The sequence below is a fragment of the Mustela erminea genome, chromosome 4 (assembly GCF_009829155.1).
Source record: "Mustela erminea isolate mMusErm1 chromosome 4, mMusErm1.Pri, whole genome shotgun sequence".
Lineage (NCBI taxonomy): Eukaryota > Metazoa > Chordata > Mammalia > Carnivora > Mustelidae > Mustela > Mustela erminea.
In genome coordinates, this window is record NC_045617.1 from 1,750,992 (window position 1) to 1,773,507 (window position 22,516).

The window sequence follows — 22,516 nt, forward strand, 5'->3', positions numbered from 1 at the left end:
GAGGTCACAGGTGTTACAGGTCCCAGAGGGGAAGGCTTGGCAAGTGAGGCTCCCTCCAGCAACCCCCGCCCCATCTGGGCAGCAGCAAGACTTCTCTCCCGCATCAGCTTCTAGAGCCGCTCAGTCCTGGGCTCCAGCACGCCCCCTCCTCCACCACTCCAGGCAGAGGGCGTTCTCCAGCCTGCCATCCTGGGGCTGCGGCCTCTCACACAAGTCCTCGGCAGCAGCTCCTCTCTGGCGTGCCGGCATCCCACCCACCCGCCACAATCACCCTTCGTCCCTGCTGCCGCTCCTCCTCAGCTGTCCGCACAGAACCTTCTACCCGGACGTTCATAAGCACCCAAATTCAAACTAACTCCAACACAACCTGCTATTTCGCCACCCAAACCTAGTCTACTATGTGTGTATGTATTTTTAAAATTCTGGTTCAGGGTCCTCCCATCTGTCCAGGTGGCCAAGCACAGACGTGGGCCTCGCCTGGACTTTCTTTGCTCTCAGACGCTCCCCTCGTCACTCTCCATGTCCCCGTGGCACGCCCTGAGCTTAGGCTCCGCCCTTCCTGTGAACTGAGCGGCCTTAGTTCAGTTCAGGCCTTCATCCCACCGGAACCAGAGCCAAAGAGCCCGTAAGAGTCCAGCCTCCGAGCTGGCTCTCCCCACACTCCTCACACTCTGCTACCAGGAGGGTCTGCTGGAGGCAAACCTCGTACTACTTCATCTGGGTCATGCTCACGTGGCTAACAAGGCCAGTGAGAAACGCCCTGGTGAACACGCCCCGTGTCACACGTCACTGACGCCCCCACTCCAGACACACTAGGGTGCACACACAACACACACTATACTTCAGTCATCAGGTTAAGCTGCGACAACAAAGGACACAGCACCTCAGGGGCTCACAACAACAAAGACCCATTTCCTTCCTGTGACAGCTCCTGGGTGTGTGGGCAGCTGGCAAGGTCCACCAAGCCTTCGTTCTGGCAGCAAAGTTGAAAGAATTAGCCCCCACCTGGGACGTACCAGTTCCTGGAGGAGTGACAGCAGCACAGCACGGGACTGTAAGCTTGGGCTTGGAGGGGCCTGTGTCACCGGCCAGAACAAGCCACGCAGCCACGCCTGCACGGACACCACCAGCAGCGGCCACGAGGCTTGCGCAGGAAGGAGCAGCGCACTCCCAGCTCGGCGGGCACACACGGGCGCGGCCAGCCTGGGCACCCCCCGAGCGCCCCACGGATTCCCCGGCTAGGTCCTACAAACGCTTCAGGATTCAGAAGAAACACTTCCTATGGCTCCCTTCAACCTGCCGACCTGCCAAGGAGGAGAGGTCTGCTGCCCGGGCCCCTCGGGGGCCTCCTCGCTGCGCTTAAGGCAAACGTGCACTGGCTTAGTCGTGCACGTCTGCCGCCAACGGCGCTCCCAACAAGTGTGCCTCTGGCTCGGCTCTCCCGACAGGTCCCAGAGGATGCATGTTTGCTGAACCGACAGTGCTCTCTGCCAGGAACGCCCTCCCCCTCACCCGCACAGAAAATTCCAGACAACTCTCTGCCACCTAAAGTCTCATCTCCGTAGTCTGCGGAGATGGCCCCGGTACCCACCACCCCAACAGAGCACTTACCACGCGCCTGCCGTGTCTTCTGCCATCTGTCCTGCAGGCCAGGGCGGGAGCTATCTGAGGGAAGAACCGCGCGCCCACGCGTGCCGCACAATCAGCACTTGCAGACCTGGCCCGTCAAGTTAACCGCCCAAGGAGCGACCTTGGAAACGGAGGCAGACAGGGACACCTCTCCTGAGTGGGAAAGCCAGGATTCAACCTCAGGCCCGAAGTGCAGTCAGCGTTGTCGGCTGCCACTTAGGTTCTGGTCTGACAGCACGATGGGGCCACAACGGTCCGTCTGTGTGCCCTCCCCCTTGGACAGCAGACCGGCTCACCCTCTCACCTCTGCCGGGCCAGTGGCTGACCAAGCCTAACGCACAGCCGCACCCAAGGAAGACCAGCTGGCAGGAGCGCTGTGTCACTGGCCTCAGAAGAGTGCGCGACGAGCGGCTACAGGTCCACCGGTTTCTCAGGGCAGAGCCACATAAACACACACACCACAGAAGCCATTTTTCCTGACACTTGGCCTGTGATACAGATGTGTAGCTATTTCCAAAATTTCTGCTCACAGTCGAAGGTCACAGACGCAAACAATTTTCATAGTATTTAATGAAAGATCTGCAATGGCTCTCAACAATCCCGCTGGTGATACCGATTACACGCAGTCATAATTACATACTAAAGATAAAATGTAAACATTCCAGAAGCACCGGAAACTTGTTCAGAAGCTGTACAAGTCAGAAACAAGTGGTACATGTTTGATTCAGTCGTCACTTGGTTAAAAAAAAAATAACTTCTTACAGATAAGTTCCATTGAGGCTAGACTACAAGAGAGGGAAACCTTGGTACAGCACACATCTAATCTCCCTGTAACACTAGTTTAGAGACAACGCTAAGTGTGCTGTGTTACAGAATTACATACGAACGTGTAAATTATATAATTATATATGTGTGTCATGTGTACATGGAACTATATAACTCACAGTCCATTATTCATTCCTTGATCCACAGAAGTAGGCTTAAGCTCCCATCTAGAAACTACCCCAAGTGAGAAAACACAGGCTCCTAACCAGAGAAGTGCGCCTGCATGATCTAAGGAGGCCCACTACACGGCCCCCTAAGCCTGCCATTCCATCTGAAATTCCTCCTTCTGGTTTGAGAACGGCAAATATTTGCTCAACAGATGTTAGGTAGAATTGTTAGTAACAATCAAGGAATCATCTCTAGAAAACCGTTGAAATTCAAACATTACCTAGGGGGAAACTGCTGGTTAATACATAAACAAAACTCTAGGAAATTAAACTAAGTGAGCCCCAAATGGAATGAGAACAAACAAGTGTCATTTGTTGTTGACTCTGAAGCATGGACCAGAAATGGGCTGAGGCGGCACCAAAGCCAACTCGAGGAGGACGGCGGGAAGCGGCAGCAGACCACGGGGAAGGACAACAGCCAGGCCGTCCCAAGAACAAGAGGGTCTGAAAGCCGCCAGAGCCGTGGGGAGGCTTGTCTTGCTCCTCTCAGACACGGGAAAGCCATCCGTGAGGCTATCAAAATGCCCTCACATGCCAATTTCTGGCGGCTCCCAGTCGTCCCGGTTAGAACATGCCGTATGGCCTGCACCACACGGGCTGCAAAACATACAATCAGCCGTGTCAGAGATGAGATGTAACAGCTTCAGAACATCAAGAAGAGAACCAATACACTCATGTCTACAATATACACACATCTATACACACGTGCACATGACATACATGACACAGAAAGGGGCTCCTTCTATCGCGCTTGTGATTCTTTCTGAAAATCAAGCTCTAAATTATCCTACTTATTTATTTTTTTTTAAGATTTTATTTTTAAGTAAGCTCCCCACCCAACATGGGTACGAACTCACAACATGGAGATCAAGAGTCACATGCTTTTCTGACCAAGCCAGCCAAATGCTCCTAAATTATCCTAGTTATAAATTATTTTCCTACAAAATTTCCAAACACTGCTTTCATCGCAGTGATCTTAGATTCTTGAGTTCTACGAGCACCGTCGTTCGGGGTGTGAGGCCGAATGGCCGGGCTCCAGCCACTGCTCGTCAGCCCACTCCTGCACCCCCAGGAGCAAGTCTTTTCCTCTCCTGGGCTTGGCCTCTTCACCCAAAACTGAGAACTGCAGAAGTGCCCACCTCGTGGGACTGCCACAGAAAGTCAAGACAACGCACACAAAGCATCTATGAGCAAACAGACGGTTCTAACTTAGCTGGGTAATAAAATACAGGTAAGAGATCCTGACGAATAAAGGAATCTGTAAATGAGTCCTCTGCAGACCAACAAAGCTTCGGCTTCCTCAAGAGAACAGCGGAGCACCCGCCGCCGGTGACGCTGGGAGGACGAGACAGGCCGCGCAGAGCGTCCGGCCCCGGTCAGGTGCGGGCGCGGCGCACTCACTCGCTGTGAAGTACTACAGCGGTCCGAGCGGCCTAGGCAGCTGTCAGAAGCTGCACTCCTGACAGACCTACGGCTGGTCAAGAAACAGGACCCAGTACTGACTAACCATGCAAATAATCAATAAAGACGTACAACCAAGCATACACGCATGCGCCAAACATTTCCCAAGTACTCTAAAACATGCATGCTACTTTCATAATAAAAAGACACTCACCGTAGCATCTCACCGCAGTAAAGCATACGCATAAACTCCTATGTCTAACTACATTTTCAAGACTATGCTTTAAAAATAAACCATCAAATAATATCGTAAGTGTCTCCTAATGCTTTTCCAGATCCACTGGTCTTAATTATACTGTCCTTGATATTCCCAAAGTAATAATTTCCTGAAGGTAATAAAAAAAAAATTTTTTTAAACTGAAATCAGCAAATTTGGAACAAAAACACGTTAACTCTACTAAGAACTCAACGAGGCCACCTATGCCAAACTTGAATTAAAAACACATTTTTAAATAGCTGAGGCCCTAAACGTGAAATGTGGAAACACTGTCCATGGTACTCCTGGCCGGCTCCTCCTCTTGAAAAAGCAGAAGCCCAGTTGGTCTACAGAGGAATCATTTACGAACTGGCTTCTGCAGCAAATACGACCTCTTATCTGTATTTTATTCCCTGGTACGTTAAAAGAACATGTTTACTAACGCATTTCATCGAGTGGTTAAAAATAGCGTATCATCAAAATGACTTAGTAATGCTATCTATAAAAAGGAAAGGGTCACCAAACACTTGAAATGAATTTACACCTCACCATAAATAACACAATATATTTGTTGCGAAACAAGTTGCCACTGAATAAATAAATTCACCTTAAACATAAATTCAGTATTCTAATATTTTGTTTTTACCACATGCATTTTTAGAAGTACTATATTTACATATTACTTTAAAGTACTAAAACTCCATATTGTGTATGGATTTTAGAAAATAAGTATTACCTGTCTGTGCGTTACCTCATGAAATACACTAAAACTGAGGGAAAATACAACTAAAAACAGTTGCGAAAAGACCTCCTCACACAGTCAACGGCTGGCCGGATTCAGAGTTTGCACGTGGGACGGATGGCGAGCGCGACAAGGCAGACCAGCTCCAGGAGCCGGAGGCCTGCATCAAACAACACATCCACCCCCCATAAAACTTGGGACTGCATTCGCCGGCCTTGTTCTCTGCACTAGGAAGGGCTCCACAAGGAGGCGTGGCCGAAGTCTTATCCTGAATGAATCAGAGTAATAAGACTCATGGGTCACCACTTTAGTGAGGCTGTGGGACAGCATTCCTCCGTAACAAAAGTGTAAATGCTTGCCTCTTGTTACTGAGAAGTAAAAGTTAAAATAGATGCTTATACAGGAAATAACCACATACGTAATACATGAAAAATTAATACACGTTGAAATCTGCCCTTCTAACATAGTGAGCCCTGCGCTCCCATTTTCAGTGATATGCATGTTAATTTTACAACCAAAGTTGGAAAATAACATGAATATAGGCTTTAACAATACAAACCAAAATTCCTAAAACTCAGCCCTACATACCCTCGGCCAGCAGCTCACACGTACCAGGCACGAACGCCTGGGGATCCCCCCAGAGCTTCCAAAGACGGCCGGGAAGAGAGGACCCGCGGACCCTGCGCGCACAGCACGAGCCCCGCAACGGGCCGCTGTCCGCGCTGCACTCGAGCCACCATTTATGCGGACGTTCTGAAGCCCTGCTGGGCCGAGCGTGTGGCTCGTCAGCACAAATCAAGGCAGCAGCAAACCATCCTCAGAATCAATGAAGTTTTCAGTGCCCTGAATCCACACTTACAAACAGGGGTGCAGTTTCACTTAAGAGTGTCTTTGAGAGAACAGAAAAAAGTGATTAATTTTCATAGAGTCTGACTCTCGGGGGCATGTTTGCTCAATAATCCATGTACCACACTGGGAAAAATGTCCACACGGGCTGCGTGCCAGTTTGATGGTTCTCTCAAGGAAGAGCACTGGGAAGTGCCGACTGCTCCTGGGGCACCACTTCCACCAGACAGATGACCATCGAGCTGCCCTCCCTGGGCTGAAGGATCCCCCTCCCTCCCACAGGAACGGAGATGTTACAAAAACCCAAGATTTTTCTGATCAGCAGTAATATTAACAAACAGAATATTCTGATACTGTTTACAGAAATGTCCCACATTGGGATCATCCACGTAAGTCACTGGACCAGTATTTTCTACATGGTCGACACTTGATGGCGGAATCCACGCCTGAGTAAAAGTCCATTCAAAGAACGAGACAGTGAACTCTAATGTAACAGAACATAAAAAACACATAAAAGAATCTTGCAAAGAATTACTAGCAGAAATGAAAATACTTAGGCTCAAACCAAAAACCTTCATATAACCGATTCTTTTATTACCAATGTCTTAAAAATAATCAGCCCCCAGGGGGCGCCTGAGTGGCTCAGTGGGTTAAAGCCGCTGCCTTCAGCTCAGGTCATGATCCCGGGGTCCAGGGATGGAGCCCCAAGTCCAGCTCTCTGCTCAGCAGGGAGCCTGCTTCCCCCTCTCTCTCTGCCTGCCTCTCTGCCTGCTTGTGATCTCTCTCTGTCAAATAAATAAATAAAATTTAAATAATAATAATAATCACCCCCTAAATCACCCTAAGTTTTTGCCAATACAAAAATTCATTAACATGAAATGTAATCTAACTTAAAAACTCATTAGAGAGCTCATGTAAAATCATGGTATATTGTAAACTTATGTACAATCATGCTATATTTTACAAGCATTGGTCTAGAGGTCTGAGGCACTCAAAAATTTACTCAGATAGTAATACCAATATCCACGAAAAGATAACATATTTGAAAGACATCTTCCCAATGCATAGGCTTTATACTAAACATGTATGCAGAAGTTATCCATTTTAAGAATACAATGGTTTTTAAATATTTGTGTCCAACAGTGTGTGTATTTGTTTCAAGACTTTATTTATTTGAGAGAGACTGCGGGGGGGGGGGGGGGGCAGAGGGACAGAGACAAGCAGATTCTAGATCCAGGGCAGAGCCCAGTGCAGGGCTTGATCCCACGTCCCTGAGATCATGACCTGAGCTGAAATCAAGAGTCGGATGCTTCACTGACTGAGCCTACCGGGCGCCCCAACACTGTGTGTATTTTTGCTCCTAGTTCATTTCTGCACCCAAACATATGGAACTTAGTTCAAAGCAACAGGAAAAATGGACAATCTGAAGTTTAAGCACCAAAACGCCATGACTGGTAGCAGTGGCACACAAAGAAGTTGTAAAATGGAAATCGTGTTGCTTCTCTTATAAAAATCAGGAAATAAAAAGAATAAGTAGGTCACAACGGAAAGCGCCACTCTTAGTTAACAAGAGTAAAGAGAAAGTACATTCTTGCAAGGAACAACAATTTAAATTTACAAAAGGCAAAAGTCTAATTTTCCTTTAGCAAAACGTATATGAAACCAAGCAACAGAGAACGATAAGCTGTAATTCTGAATATAACAAGCTCACTGAACTGCTCTTATGAGCATTTCTTCATGGGTCTTAATTTTAGGAGTAAAACTCTCTTCTACTACAAAACAACAGTGGAACTCTCAGATGAAGTTCCAGAAAACAAGGCAAGACGTCTTTATCTGAAAATCCTGTCACACTGTTTTACTACAGCCAGTGGCAGAGCCAGACTCAACAGCGGTCTGTCCTCTCGCAGTGTGCTTCTGGGCAGTGTGCTTCTGGGCTACCCAAATGGAAGACAGTTTTAAAAACGCCAAGAAAATACCTGACATTCTGTGAAAATGGTCTCGTCCACTCTACCTAGGTCACCTGGGCACTGGTGCCAGGAGTAAACCAAAGAAAGTTTGAGACTTCAGAAACTATTTATGCGAGTTCATCTTGTTTGCACCTGGGGTTAATGGAGACAATCCCCGTTTATTCCTCTTGCCTGGTAGAATTGTTACTCACATGTTTTCCTTATGGTAACTGTAATGCAGAGACAACATTTAAAAAGCGACTCTCAACAAAATGAGTACAAAAGGATCATACCTCAAAATAATAAAGGCCACATATGACAAACCCACAACTAATGCCATACTTAACTGTGAAAAGCTAGAAGTTTCTCCTCCAAGATCAGGAATAAGATAAGGATACTCTCTCTTGCCACTTTTTTCAGAAAGTTTTTTTTTTTTTTTTTTAATCTGAGGAATAAAGGGAGAGAGAGAGGGTGAGCACAAGCAGGTAGAGGGTCAGAGGGAGAAGGAGAAGCAGACTCCCCACTGATCAGGGAGCCCAATGTGGGGCTCGATCCCAGGACCCTGAGATCATGCCCTGAGCCAAAAGCAGACTCTTTACTGACTGAGCCACCCAAGCGCCCCTCTTTTACTCAACGTACTATTGGAACCCTGTTGAAATAAAACATCAGCAAAGTTGCAGGATACAAAACTAAGACTTAGGATTCTGTTGTGTTTCTATGCACTAATAATGAACTTCAGGGAGATTAAGAAAGCAATCCCATGCACAGCTGCATCAGAAAGAACAAAATACCAAGGCATAAACTTAACCAAGACAGCGAAAGACCTACACACTGAAAACCAGACACTGACGAAAGAACCGGGAAATGACAAAAACGAATGAGGAGACATACCATGTTCATCAACTGCAAGAATACTTTCCCAACCCATGTGAAGACGTGTCAGAACGTCCGTACCACCCAAAGCCATCTGCAGATTCAATGCCATTCTTGTCAAAACACCAATGGCATTCTTCACAAAACTGAACAAATAATTGTTAAATTTGTATGGAACCACAAAGGACTAATTTCGGGAGGAATAAAAACGGAGGTATAAAGCTCCCTGGCTGCAAACTGTACCTACAAAGATTCAGTAACCAACACCGTGTGGTCCTGCCACCAAACCAGTCACACACATCAATGCAACAAGACCGCGAATCCAGAAATAAACCCTCATTCATATGGTGAACTAACCTTCAACAAAGGAAGCAAGAATATACAGTGCAGAAAAGACCACCTCTTCAGTAAACGGTGTTGGGAAAACTGGACAACTATGTAGAAAAAAATGAAACGGGACCACTTCCGTATATCGTATACAAAAAATGAACTCAAATGGGTTAATAAAGACTCATATGTAAATGGGCAGCTGTAAAACTCCTAGAAGAAAACTCGGGCAGTAAGCTCTTGGGACAGCAGTCTGAGCAGTCTTTTTGGGTCTGTCTCCTCATACAAAAGCAACAAAAGCAAAAATGAATGAATAAAACTACATCAAATTAAAAAGCTTCTACAGAGCAAAGGAAACCATGAAAAATATGAAAAGGCGATGTATGCAATGAAAGAAAATATTTGCAAACCACATACCACATATATCCAAACAGACAAAAGCATTTACACAAAGCAATAGAAAAAAAAAAGGGGACAGATATTGTGAACTGACATTTCTCCAAAGAAGACATCCAGACGGCCGATAAGCACATGAAAAGATGCTCAACATCACTAGCCATCAGGGAATGCAAATCAAACCCACAAGAAGATACCACCTCATACCTGTTAGAGCAGCTACCATTAAAAAGACAAGAAATAACAAGTGTTGGGTAGGATGTGGAGAAAAGGGACCCCTCAGGCACTAGAGGTGGGAATGAAAAATAGTACGGAGGTTCCTCAAGAAATTAAAAATAGAACTACCCTATGTTCCAGCAAGTGCACTTCTGGTGTTTACCCAAAGAAAATGAAACCGTCTATAAAGGTGCAGGCACCACTCCGCTCACGCAGCGTGACTTACAACAGCCAAGATACGGAAGCAACTTAAGTGGTCATCAACAGGTCAATGAATAAAGGGCGGCATACATACATAATGGAGTACTACTCAGCCGTTAAAAAAAAAAGTGAAATCATGATGTTTACAATGACACGGATGGACCCAGAGAGTATTATGCTAAGTGAAGTAACTCAAAGAAAAGCAAATACCATATGATTTCACTTGTGTGAAATCCAGAAAGCCTAACAAACATAACCAATAACCACAACAAAACTAGGAACAGACTCATAGATGCATCATCTGGTACTTGCCGGAGGAGGGAGGGGGAGGAAGATGGATGGGAGACGGGGGTAAAAGCTATAAACTTCCAGTTATAAAATAGGACTTGGAGATATAACATACAACACAGGCAATTTAGTTACTGCATCTAACGACCTGGGACGGTGGCAGACGGTAGCTAGCTAGCTCTATCGCGGAGACCGCATCCTAACGTACATAAATGCACACTGACGTTGCATTACTCTGTTGTACACCAAAACCAGTTAATGCCGTACGGCAGCTGCACTTCAGTCTCTCTCTCTCTCTCACACACAGAGCAAACCATGTCGTGTGTAATCAACCTAAAAACGTGGCAACACAAACAAGTGCAACAAATGCTCACCTCATTTTCTATAAGCCACACAATTTAATTTCCTTTAACACCAAAATTTCTTTGAGTAAAAATATAGAAATTCTGGCTACTTTCCAGTCATAGTAAGCTATTCAATTTCAGTTCCTCTAAATAAATTCATTCATGACACAGGCTTGTAAACTTGCCAGAATGAAACTTCAAATTATCCTTATCTTTGGCAATCAACGTAAATCAGGAAGATGCTTTCCTGGTTTACCTACACACCACTATTACATGTGCTTACTTTCACCTTATAAAATACACTCATTTTCTAAGTTAAATCATAATGCAATTCTGGTCAATCACATGTACCAAAATGGTGAGTGGAGTTTTACATTTTTGATTCCAGAACCAAACCTCAAGCAGATGACCTGAGACAGGCAAACAAAACCCCCTCGCCAGCTCTCTGCTTGTTCTATCTGGTCCTGAAATGCAACTGGAAATGTTAAGAAAAGCTTCTGCTCATTCATAAAAATAGTCCAGCTTTGACAACATGCCCACTTCTGCCACCAGCTCACACACACGGGGACACTCACTAGAAGCCCTCCATGGATCCGCAGGCCCTACCAGCCCGTCAGTGCCAGCTAACAGACAGGACACACCCAAAACTGGTGAAAGGGTCTGTGAGATTTGGCAAAGTGTTCAAAATCCAACTCACAAGTAGATGCAGGTCGAACAAACTGCCGTGTCTCTCCTGGGCATCTTCAAGGGGAATGAGTACATCCTAAATACAATCAGCCAGAAGAACAACAGAAACAGCAAACTTCTGAACAAAATGAACAGAATTTACCCAGCCTGGAAATAATTTTCAATTAAGAGATCTGTTTAATTTTATGCTCTACTAGCAGTACTCACACCCATTTCATTTATAATAAAGGAAAGCAGATTCACATCAAAATAATTGCTATCATTATTTATTAGCATTTTCTGACATTATACCTAAGTTCAAGTCTGGTAAAACTGCTTATAAACAAATTAACCTATGCCACCAGAATGAGCAACTCCAGTAACAATGCCTTGCGCACTACAACTGCTCAATTAAATCCTTAATGGCATAAACCGAAACCTCCTTTCAGAAGCTTCCCACCAATTTGGCACATACCAATCTGACCTTCTGGGACTCATTTTTTCAAGAATATGAAAGAGACACTTCTACTACCATGCTATGAACCACAACCCAAATTTTACAATTCTAGAAAAGCCTAGTTACAACAGTTACATTCCATTAAGTCTGTTAGCTGCAAAAATTAAAGTTAGTTTTCACTGGCAGAAGGAGAGCAAACTGAAGCCTGTCTAGATGCAATTTCAACCTAAGATGTTCAACAGTGTTGGACAAGGGTTCACCTCAGACTGACAGGCTCACACCCATACAAACAAATCTTAACCAGTTCTTACAGGAAACAAAGATTAAAAGGAAAAAAGTCACAACCACCACTGAGTTTCAAATTAAAAAAAAAGACAGATGCCTATAAATACTAGAAACACATCACTGGCAACTGCCTGTATCATTATACGTTAGTCACCAGAGAGATCTTCTGAAGCACCCGTGCTCAGTAACACAACTGCTGTTTTCCAAACAGTTTCAGATGTAGTTAAGTCTTATGGTAAAGCATAGTCACAACCTAAGCACTAGTCTGGAACACAGACTTAGCTATAAATTATGCAACTTCTTACTGCTTCACACCAAGACTTCCTACTCCGCCTCTGCTGACAAACCCGAAGTTGTTTCTTACACACACCTCTGGGTAACACGAATCACATCACTTCTGAAGATTACTCAGAATATTAAAAACATAATACATTCACCTTTAATAAACAAATGTAAATGTACGTACAAATTCTAGGTTCTATTTTCCCATCAATACAAAAAGAAGATAATGAACTCAAATTACTTCTAAAAAACTGACTTTAAGGACTATCTCGTAAAGCAAACGGGCCAACTACTTGAACAGTTTCAGCATTTAGGTGTAACCTTCATGCAAAAGAGTAACACACGAAAATAAAAATCTCTAATAGCCTAACGGATCATCTCACCACATTTTTAGTATGTATGTATCCCACCTTTTGTCAAGAATAAAGGTATATGGGGGTGGCTGGGCAGCTCAGTAGTCGGTTAAGCTTCTAGCTTAGGCTGGGGTCCTGATCCTCAGGGGTCCTGAGACAGAGCCCCCCATCAGGCTGCCTGCTCAGCAGGGCGTCTGCCTCTCCCTCTCCCTCTCCCCCTGCTTATGCGAGCGCCTGCTAAATAAAATATTAAGGAAGAAGAAGAAGAAGTTATACAGGAAGAAAGTCGTATCTATCACTTTTTTGGCAAAATATTTATTGACACCTACCACAATGAAAGACATAACAACGCTTAAAAAAATAAAATTCTAAGCTCTCACTTTCACGTAGTCCGCGAGGGAAACAGAAACCAATGGCTATAATAACAAGACTGGGTAAGTTAAACAACAGAACTCCAAAAACCAAGAGGGAGACCTTTGGGTAACCAGAGAAGCCTTCTTCTGGCGAAGTAATGGGAAGTAAAGATTAGCAACAAGCACTAGGCCATAATAAATAATCAGAAGTCCCTAAAAGAAATAAAGACTTAGCATTAAGAAAACAACAGGACTAAAGAGCTTTAAGCAGCTTTTATTAGGAGCTATAGTTTTCCACAGTAATCAAGATCTTAATTCAACTTCACAACAATCTCCTAGTGATAAAATATCAACAGTAAGTTTAAATCAAATCTCACTTTACAATTCCTAAAGAATCTAGGACCCAAGTGAGGAAAGAGCTGAAAAATACTCAGTTACAAAGTATAACTTGCTTTTTCTTTGGAAGCCCTCCTTTTTACATATAAATGTGATTATGAAGGAAAAAATTAAACATAACCAAGTTGATTAGAACGTATTCTAATTTTCTTAAGAAGTAAATACAATCCAAAAAGCCAAAGTTTGTCATCTTACTGAACACAGAAACCACAGAATTATCAGTGGTTATCAAGACCGCCTGAAACCACGAAACACAAATGATGTAACAGTTACAAAATCTGATGACAGGCGACGATTACTGTACCCTCCCCCCCAAGAGCAAACAAAACAGAAGTCACAGCTACACTCTCATATAGATACATAAAAAGATTATCCATATATTTAAAAATAAGGCTTAAATTATACTCCTACAAATCAAATTCTGTAATGAACTTGTCTAACATCTATAGAAAATAATAAAGGCCTGTATCTCACTTACGTTCTTATAGAAAGCTAAGAAAAATGATCTGCGATGCCCCAATAAAGTAAAAATTCGTCATCGGACAGTACACACTTTAGATGAAGCAAAGTGAGACCATGACCCTTGAAACATTGGTTTAGAGAATTCCTACTAGGAAAGCTGCCCACATCATGATGAAAAATACCACCTGTTCGATGTGAAGCCCAGCCTGCAAGACCAAGTTCTAGCTTCCTAGTACGCAAAGTTCTGCAGAACACGGAGCATTACGAGCGCACTCGCTTCTACGAAAAGCTGAGGTGAGTAACATCGACATGAAGACGAAACAGAACACGAAGCAGCGTACTGCACTGCGCAAAGCTTTCCCGTGTGTTCCCGGGGACTCATTTCTCCGGAGAGATCAAGGTTAAAGTACTAAACGGAAGTCGGGATCCCTTCCAAAACCAGCCCTTCCGACCTGCTTTGCGCCAAGTCCCGGGCCGGACAGCGGCGCGGGGCGCAGCTCTCCAAATGATGAGCCGCTGTCGAACCGACCAGTACCTCCACGAACTCAGAGAAGTTTCAACGGAGCGCTTGAACATGTAGGTTTTTGAGACCCACCAACAATCCTGCTTCTGGTTCACACTGTTGTAAGCGCCGACTCGACTTAAGTCCCGGAGTAAACCGAAGGATCGGCCACTAAGTCGAACACACTCCTTTTCTCCCCCAGACTTGGGAAGTTTCTCCAAAAGCGATGGGTTCACTGAGGCGACCAACCAAGCAGCCCCGCTGACCGCCTCTGGCGTCCCCATTCGCCGCCGCAGAGACGAGAAACCCGCGTCCAGCCCTGGAAGACGCCGGCGCGCGCCCGTCCCCAGGACCGCGAACACGCCCGGAACCGGCGAGGCGCGCTGGGCTCCGCGGGCAGGACCTGCTCCCCGGAGACGCCGGGCGGCGGACGAGGCGCGGCGCGCGACCGCCGGAACGGGCAGCCGACGGCCGAGAACCGGCACCCGGACGGCCGGGGGGGCCGGCACCGGCCCGCGGAAGCGCTTCCCAGCCCAGCGCGGCCCAAGCCGCAAGCGTCGCGCCAGCGTCCCCCCCGCACGCAGCCGGCAGGACAACAAAGGCGGCGGCTCCGGGGCCGCGTTCCCGCCCGGCCCACGCGACGGTGCGCGCCGGCCGGCACCGGAGCCCCCGAGCCGCCGTGACCAGGTGCCACCGGAACCACGTCCCTGCGCAAGGTGCGCGGCGCGCGGCCCACGTGTGCGCAACGGCAGCTCGGCGACGACACACGACCCCTCCGGGCGTCCGCCAGGCCGGCCCCTCCGCTCGGCGCCCGCACCCCGACTCCAGCCGGTTTTCTGAAAACCCTCCGAACTCTCGGGGCAGCGTCGCTATAAACAACTGCCATTGTCCTAGGCCCCGAGCAAGTGCGATTTCCTCCTCCACTCGGGAGCACGCCCAGGGCTGGCCGCCCCCAGGCGAGGCCGCGCGGCGGGCCCGGGAGCTGCGGAGGGGCGCGGGCGCCGTCCCCGGCCCTCGGCGCGGCCCCCGGACCCCCTGACGAACCCCTGGCCCTCGGAAGGACCCCCGGCACGGCGCCCCCGCAGCCTCCCCCCGCCCCCGCCCCCCGGCCCCCGCCCTCCCCCGCCCCCGCCCCCGGCCGGGTCAGCGCGGACGCCGGGGCCGGCGCGGCGGGGGGAGGGGCGCGCCGGCTCCGACCCGGGCGGCCGGCGACGAATGGGAGGACGCCTCTCTCCGCGCCGAGCTCAGCCCCGGCGGCCTTATCAGCTCACGCGCACGATCAGAACTTTCCCGATGTTTGCGCTGCTCCCGCGGCCGCCAACCCCCAAGTTTTCAAACCCACTGGAGCAAAGCAGCGCCGGTCACATGCTCCCCGAGTGACAAAGGTCCGCGGAGCCACAGCCCCGGGCGGCCGCGGACCCCGCGCCGCAGTCGGGGCACAGCGCCATCAGGTCACGCCCGCCGCCCACCGCACGGCCTCCGGGCGCAGACCCCGGCCCGGCCCGCGGCCCCACGCGCGACCCCCGACCCGGCCCGCGGCCCCCGCCCAGCCGCCGCTCGACTCCCGGCCAGAGACCTCGCTCCCCGCCCGCGGCCCCGCCCCCGACCCGCGACCCCCGCGCTCGGCCCGCGACCCCGCCCCCGATGCCGCCCCGGCCCGCGACCCCCCGGCCCCGCGCCGCACAGGTGACCGCGCCGCGCCGCCTCGCCGCCCGCGCGGGGTCCCCCGGGTCCTGAGGCGCGGAGCGCGGCCCCGGGGGCGGGGTCGGAGGGGGGGTCCCCGCGGGGGCGGGGGCGGGGTCGGAGGGGGTCCCCGCGGGGGCGGGGGCGGGGTCGGAGGGGGTCCCCGCGGGGGCGGGGGCGGGGTCGGAGGGGTCCCCGCGGGGGCGGGGGCGGGGTCGGAGGGGTCCCCGCGGGGCGCCGCCGGCGGGGGGGCCGCGCGAGGGGCCCGGCGGGGGGAGGGGCGCTCACCTCGGTGGGCTGGCTGATCTCGAACAGGTCCAGCCGGTTGGCGTTCCAGTGCCGGATGATGTCGGCCAGCTTCCGCCGCTCCTCGTCGCGACCGCCCGCCGACATCCTCCCGGCCGCGCTCCTCGGCCCGCGCCGCCGCGGGGGTCGGGGCCGGGCCGGGTGCGACCGCGCGCGCCCACAGGTCCGCGGGCCCGGCTCGCCCCGCGCTCGGCCGCCCCGCGCCGCGCCCGGGGCTCCGCGGGCTCCGCCGCCGCCTCGGGCTCCCGGGCTCCCGGCCGCCGCGGCCGCCTCCGCCGCCTCCGCCGCCTCCGCCGGCCCGCCCCGCGTCAGCCCCGCCGGCCGGTGTGCGCCCGAGCGCCCGCACGCGCCGCCCGCGCGCCCCGCCCCGCCCCGCCCGCCGTGCGCGCCCCCGCGCGCCCGCGTGCCCGCCCCCGCGCGCCCGCGCCGCCGCACCTCGGGCGGCCTCCGCTAGGTGCTGCTGCGCCGGCCGCCGGCAGGCCTCCGCGCGCCGAGCGCCTCACCTCCCGCGCGCCGGGGCCGGGGGCGGGGCTCCGGCGGGGGGCGGGGCTCCGGCGGGGGGCGGGGCTCGGACGCCGCCGGGTTCCGAAGGTAGCTGGGTCGCGGCCGGCGGGGCGGGGTCCGACCGGGCTGGGTCTGCGGGGTGCTGGGGCCGGGCCGGGCTGGGCTCGGCGGCCGAGGGCGGGGCGGGGGCTGGGTGCGGGCGGCCGAGGGCGGGGCGGGGGCTGCGAGCGGGCGGCCGAGCGCGGGGGGCAGAAGAGCGCGGGCAGAAGTCCTCGTGGGCGCGGGCGTGGGCGCGTGGGCGAGCGCGGACCGCGGTGGGGACCGGCCTCGGCGGCGCTGCCTCCTTCTCGGCCCGCCCGGGTCCCCGCGGGGGCGTGGGGGTCACTGATGGGTCCTTCCAGGTGATGCCCTCGTCGCCGGGGTCCAGTCCGAGCGCGCCTTCCGGAGCTGCCCTCTGAGGACGGGGACTCGGCGCGCGGGGTGCCTCGCAGGTGGGGTGCCCCGGGCTCCCCCGCTCCGCGGCCCGCGCTCTTGGAGCCCTTGCTGCGGCCCCGCGTGTCCTGCGTGCGGCCGCGGCGCCCTGCGCGCTCCGTGTCTGCGACGGGAGCCGCCGCTCGTCGCACACCCTGTGTCCCGCCGGGTCCCGAGAGGGGAGCGCTCGCGTCCCCGGGCCGCCCCCGCACGCCCCCGCACGCCCCCGCGGCGCGCAGGCCTCAAGTGCGTCGCGGCGGCAGGTTTCCGGAGTGACCGCGTGTTGGTCCCATCCGTCTCCCGGCCACGCCCCAGCTCCCCTCCTCCGAAAACCGGTCTTGGCCTCGGAACGCGCGCCGCAGACCCTTCCCTCCGCGCCGCGCTCAGGCCGGTGACCTTGGGCTCTTCCTGGATCCGGGACGTGCTGGACCCAAAGCCTTGGTCTCCGAGACGCGCAGCTCGGGGATGGGACGCCGAGTTACCTTTGACGGAGCCTCTTCCTTTCGTCCGTCCCGTCTCCGGGCCGCAGAGAACTTCTGTCCCTGCCGTCGGGTCGCTTCTCCTGTGGGGAGACCCTGGGGTCCTCCGCGGGGCTGTCCTCAGCCTTCCTGTCCCGGGCGTTCTGCAGCGCGGCTGCCCGAGGAGGCCCTTCGGCCCCGGGGCCCGCGGCCGGAGCCGGGGCCGGCGGAGGGAGTCCCGCAGCCAACCGTGTGCTCTGCGGCCTCGAGACCAGACGGCGGGGACCCTCCGGCGAGCGGACGCGCGCAGACGGCGTCTCCGTGTCCTGGCACCCCTGCCTTCGGACCGCGGAGTTCGGGGCTTCGTGACAGACTCAGTCGGGCTTCCTGTTTGTTCCGTTACGTGTCTGTAGTGACCGTCGGGTGTCCCCAGGGCTCCGCCCCGTCTGGCCAGGTGGCACGCGCGCCCGTGCTGTCAGCCTCACCGTCGGGGCTTGACTCCGGACGATGCCCTTACCCGGACCCTCTCTCCTCCTGCAGGACGACTCAGCCGCAGGGCTGGCGAGGACACTTGGTGTCCAAAGTAAGTGCGCGGGGTCCCGCTGGACAGAATCCGGCGTGGCTCGAAAGTGAGTATGAGCTGCCCTTTGAGATAAAACACGTCCAGCAGGCTCGGAAGGCCTGCAGTGTGGCGCGGGACACACAGAAGGCTCTTAACGTTTGTCATCGTTTTCACGAGTCTCCTAAGAGATCCCCATTTGTGTCACGTGTGAGGGGCATACTGATGTCCAGACTGCAAGTCCTAGTAGGTCGCGACCAGCACTGCTTTACCGACAAAGGTTGAAAAGCCACCCGAAAGCCGCAGAATACCTAGGATTCCTAAATTCTGGAGAACCCGGATACGTTCAGGCCAAGAGGACGTTCAGGCCGACATTGTCCTACTGTCATTGTTCAAGACCTGAAGGTAACACACTGACCCCTGTGTTAATTCTGATACCACATTATAAAAATAAGCGGACACTATCTTCCATTTCCAGTGTGCTGCTGAGTTCTGATACATTTAAGAAATCAGACTTAACTGCTACTCAAGAAATGCCGTATAACAATAAATTCGTGCAGGATTGATCCTTTACTCCAGCTCACAGAGAAACCAAGATGTGAGACCAGCAAGGAGGCTGAAGGGGAGCAAAGCTGGGCAGGCCTGAAAAAGAAAATCTGTGTCATCTATATGTCTGTTTTAAGATTTATTTTTTACCTCATATTTGACTAATAGCTTTCTTTTTTTTTTTCTTTGAAGATTTTATTTATTTATTGGACAGACAGAGATCACAAGAGAGGCAGAGAGAGAGAGAGGGAGAAGCAGGCTCCCCGCTGAGCTGAGAGCCCGATGCGCGGCTCGATCCCAGGACCCTGAGATCATGACCCGAGCCGAAGGCAGAGGCTGAACTCAATGAGCCACCCAGGCAACCCCCTTAGTTTTCTTTTTTACAGTGTTATTTTTAATTACACTTAGAGAGTCACAGCTCCTGCTTAAATCTGCGTTGATCTACAAAATATTTCTGAGTACCTCTAAAACTTAAATCTACTTAAAACCTTAAAGTATAATGTGATGGGAACAAATAAGTAATAGTATTTTAAAATTCTGGTTAAAGTCTGAACTTGAAAGAATTTTTTTTTTAATATTAATGAAAACCAGGTTCTAAGACCAACCAAATGAAATAAACCTATTCCTGCCCCAATTTTCCCAAGCGTTGGAAAATAGAAAATGCCAATAGAAAGATTAAGAGCTTAATCATCTCAGAAGAAGAAATGGTACAAATATATCAACTATGCTTAATGAGCTATAGGTCATTTAGTTTTCCAGCCACCAATAAATTTCATATCTCAGTAAATTAATTTTGAAATATTTGAATCCTAAAATTGTGCAGATCATCTTAAGATCCCTTTAGCTAGGTCTGTGAGTTCAGAGCATGGTCTTTAAATAAGACTTCAAGTAAAGGGCCATAATAAAGTTACAAAGAGCAAACTTCCTGGGGGAGATGATTTCCACAGTAGCCTCAAAGAGTAAAAATTAATCTCGTTGCTTATAGAAAGTTAAATAAGCAGACTCTTCTCTGCCTAACCCCATGGCTAAGAAGGTCAGTCTTGTTAATTTAATTCTTAAAAAGAGAGAGATTCCAAAGGATTAAGTCTGAGAGGGTAGAAGTATGGAGGGTATGTGCTACTACTGATAAATGGAGGAATGTATCTTTAAATTCTTCCTGCATTATATTGCCATGTTCTTGATAGCCAAGTTTTAGGTTCCCTGTTAGAATTTTCAGGAAACAGAGCAGAGATACAAAAAGCCCTTAAAATAGGAATTTAATCTTACCAACTCAGACATCTGGTTGAATGTGTTTGTTAGCATTTTATAAATTTAAGATAATGCTGCAAAAAAAAAAAAAAAAAAGATGCCAGATCTTAAATAGATAGAGAAGGTATTTCCACTGAATGCAAAGGAAGTAGACTGTGTGGGGGCATAAGGTGTGAGGGGAATGGTAGCTTGTGAGCACGGGTCACTAACCCTTAATGTGTTGTAGAATTGCTTCATGTTACCTTGGTTTGCCTTGGCACCTTGGTGCCCAGGACCCGTCTTTCTGACTCGGCTTATCCCCGGCTCCCAGCACCGAGCAGAGCCCTGTGCTCAGCGCACCCCAGACATTGGATGAGTAACCCTTGACAGCAGTGGAGGCCACCCGGGGGCACGGCACACAGCCCAGCGCCCTTGCTCCAGTGAGTGGTCTTTCCAAGGGCAGGCGCCACAGCGTGGAGGCCACACATGGTTTCCACCCAGCCTTTCCCCTTTTTCTAGATAATACAAGGTGTAGCTCCAGACAGCAAGGAAGAAGGCTTGTTTGCATCATCCCTCCAATGGGGTCTTGGTCTCCGAGAGTGGCTTGCCCAGGCCTCCGGCCACTGGCTGCCACTGGCTCCCCAGAAGCGAAGAGAACGCAAGAGATTCCATCAAAACAAGGCTCGAAGGTGAGCTAGTGTGGCTAACCCAACTCCTGCCCCAGTGTCCACAGGCTTGCACAAATAGATGCGTCAGGAAGAAAATTAGGAATTTAACAGACCTTAGAAGAAATGAGTGGTACAAATATATCAACCTCTCTGCCAGAAAGTGGGTATGATATATATGTATCCAAACACATACTGTATGATATAGTTACATATAATAATAATATATAAATAAAATGTGCCATATAATTATTTACATAAATCCTATAAATTATACATAGAATGTATGCCAGTATATAGAGTATATATAATTTTGTTAGGAAACATATTTTCGAATGCAGACTCCCATTACGTTTTATTTGAACAAATGATAACACAGAGCAGACGGAGGGAACACGGACTGTTAAATGCTTTACCAGCAGTAAGAACTGGAGAGACCAAGAGAAGTAAATGTAGAGAGATGTGTTGTCTGCGGGAAACCTGAAAGTGGAGTATTTCAGTCGTCGCCCAGACCTCTACTCTATCCACTAGCATCTTTGAAAATCAAAAATACCAAATTATAGGTGTTTCCTTTGGGGAATGCAGTACAACTTAAACATATTTAAAAGTGCTGATGTTTGCAAACTCTTGTGAGGAGTGAAAATCTTAGCCTGAGGCTTTGGTTAACACGGTGTTTGTGCTTGAGGCACGGGTGCCCCAGCTCAAGTATACACTAATGATAGCTGAAGGACAGAGAAAATGGTAAAATTAGAGGGTACTTGAGACAGCCAGACATCCCTGAGGATCTGCATTGGACACGAGTGCACGGGGGAGAAGGAGCTGGAAAGCTGTCCTGCTGGACTCGGGGCCCAGGGCGGACAGATCCCACAAGGAGGCGGGGTCCCATTGGCCAGTGGGGATGACAGCACCCACAGGCGGGGGAGGAAACATGGACCCAGCCATCTGAGCAGCACCTGAGCTAAGCCACACATTCGTGTATCCGGATGCCTCCTACCAGGACAACACTCCTTGCTCCGGGATGAAGGCCCCCCCTTGGACCAGGTCAAGGCCTTTGTTAGCCAGGAGGGGTGAGCAAAGAGGCGCCAAGAGGGGAGAGAGAAAGAAAGAGAGAATGAGGGAAGCATCTCCTAGGATGAGTTGACCAACCCAACATTCCAAAACACCCACAAACAAAACACTGGTGTTCTATCAAAAGTCGCAACTGGAAGATGGATTCACCCCAGGCTAAAATGAGCCCGTCTGGAGACAACAGGTGTTGACGAGGATGCAGAGAAAGGGGAACCCTCGTACACTGTTGGTGAAAATGCAAACTTTGGAAAATGGTATGGAGGTTCCCCAAAAAGTAAAACATAGAATAAACAGTTCATGTAAACAGTGGCTGCTTACAACTCAGCAATTGAACTGGGCATTTGTCCAAAGGAGACAAACCTAGTGATCCAAAGGGGGCACCTGCACCCCATTTATAGCAGCGATGTCCACAATAGCCGAACTGTGGAAAGAGCCCAGATGATGTCTATGGACAGATAAATGGGTAGAGAGGATGAATGATGGTATGTATATCTACAATGGGATAGTACTCAGCCGTCAAGAAGAATGAAATCTTGCTATTTGCAATGATGTGGTTGGAACCTACAGGGTATTATGCTAAGTGAAATAAAGCAGTCAGACAAAGATAATTACCATATGACCTCACTAAGATGTGGAATTTGAGACACAAAACAGGTGAACATAGGGGAAGGGAAGGAAAAATAAAAGAAGATGAAATCGGAGAGAGGGACAAACCATAAGAGACTCTTAACTATAAGGAACAAACTGAGGGTTGCTGGAGGGGAGGTAGGTCGGGACAGGGTAACTGGGTGACGGGCATTCAGGAGGGCACGTGAT

General features: G+C 50.4%; 1 protein-coding gene across 14 annotated transcripts in view; it reads right to left on the reverse strand.

The window, feature by feature from the left end:
• AFDN (afadin, adherens junction formation factor) overlaps positions 1 to 16,378 on the reverse strand; it is a 126,353-nt gene extending 109,975 nt beyond the window's left edge. For 5 of the 14 annotated variants that reach the window (XM_032338467.1, XM_032338457.1, XM_032338458.1 and 2 more), the window contains exon 1: positions 16,185 to 16,377. In XM_032338467.1, coding sequence (XP_032194358.1) covers positions 16,185 to 16,289 — 105 coding nt within the window. In that variant the 5' untranslated portion in view covers positions 16,290 to 16,377. Of the gene's footprint in view, positions 1 to 16,184 lie in introns of all 14 variants that reach the window. The other 9 variants (XM_032338464.1, XM_032338461.1, XM_032338462.1 and 6 more) reach the window with 4 other exon arrangements.
• Between the last annotated feature and the right edge of the window lie 6,138 nt (positions 16,379 to 22,516).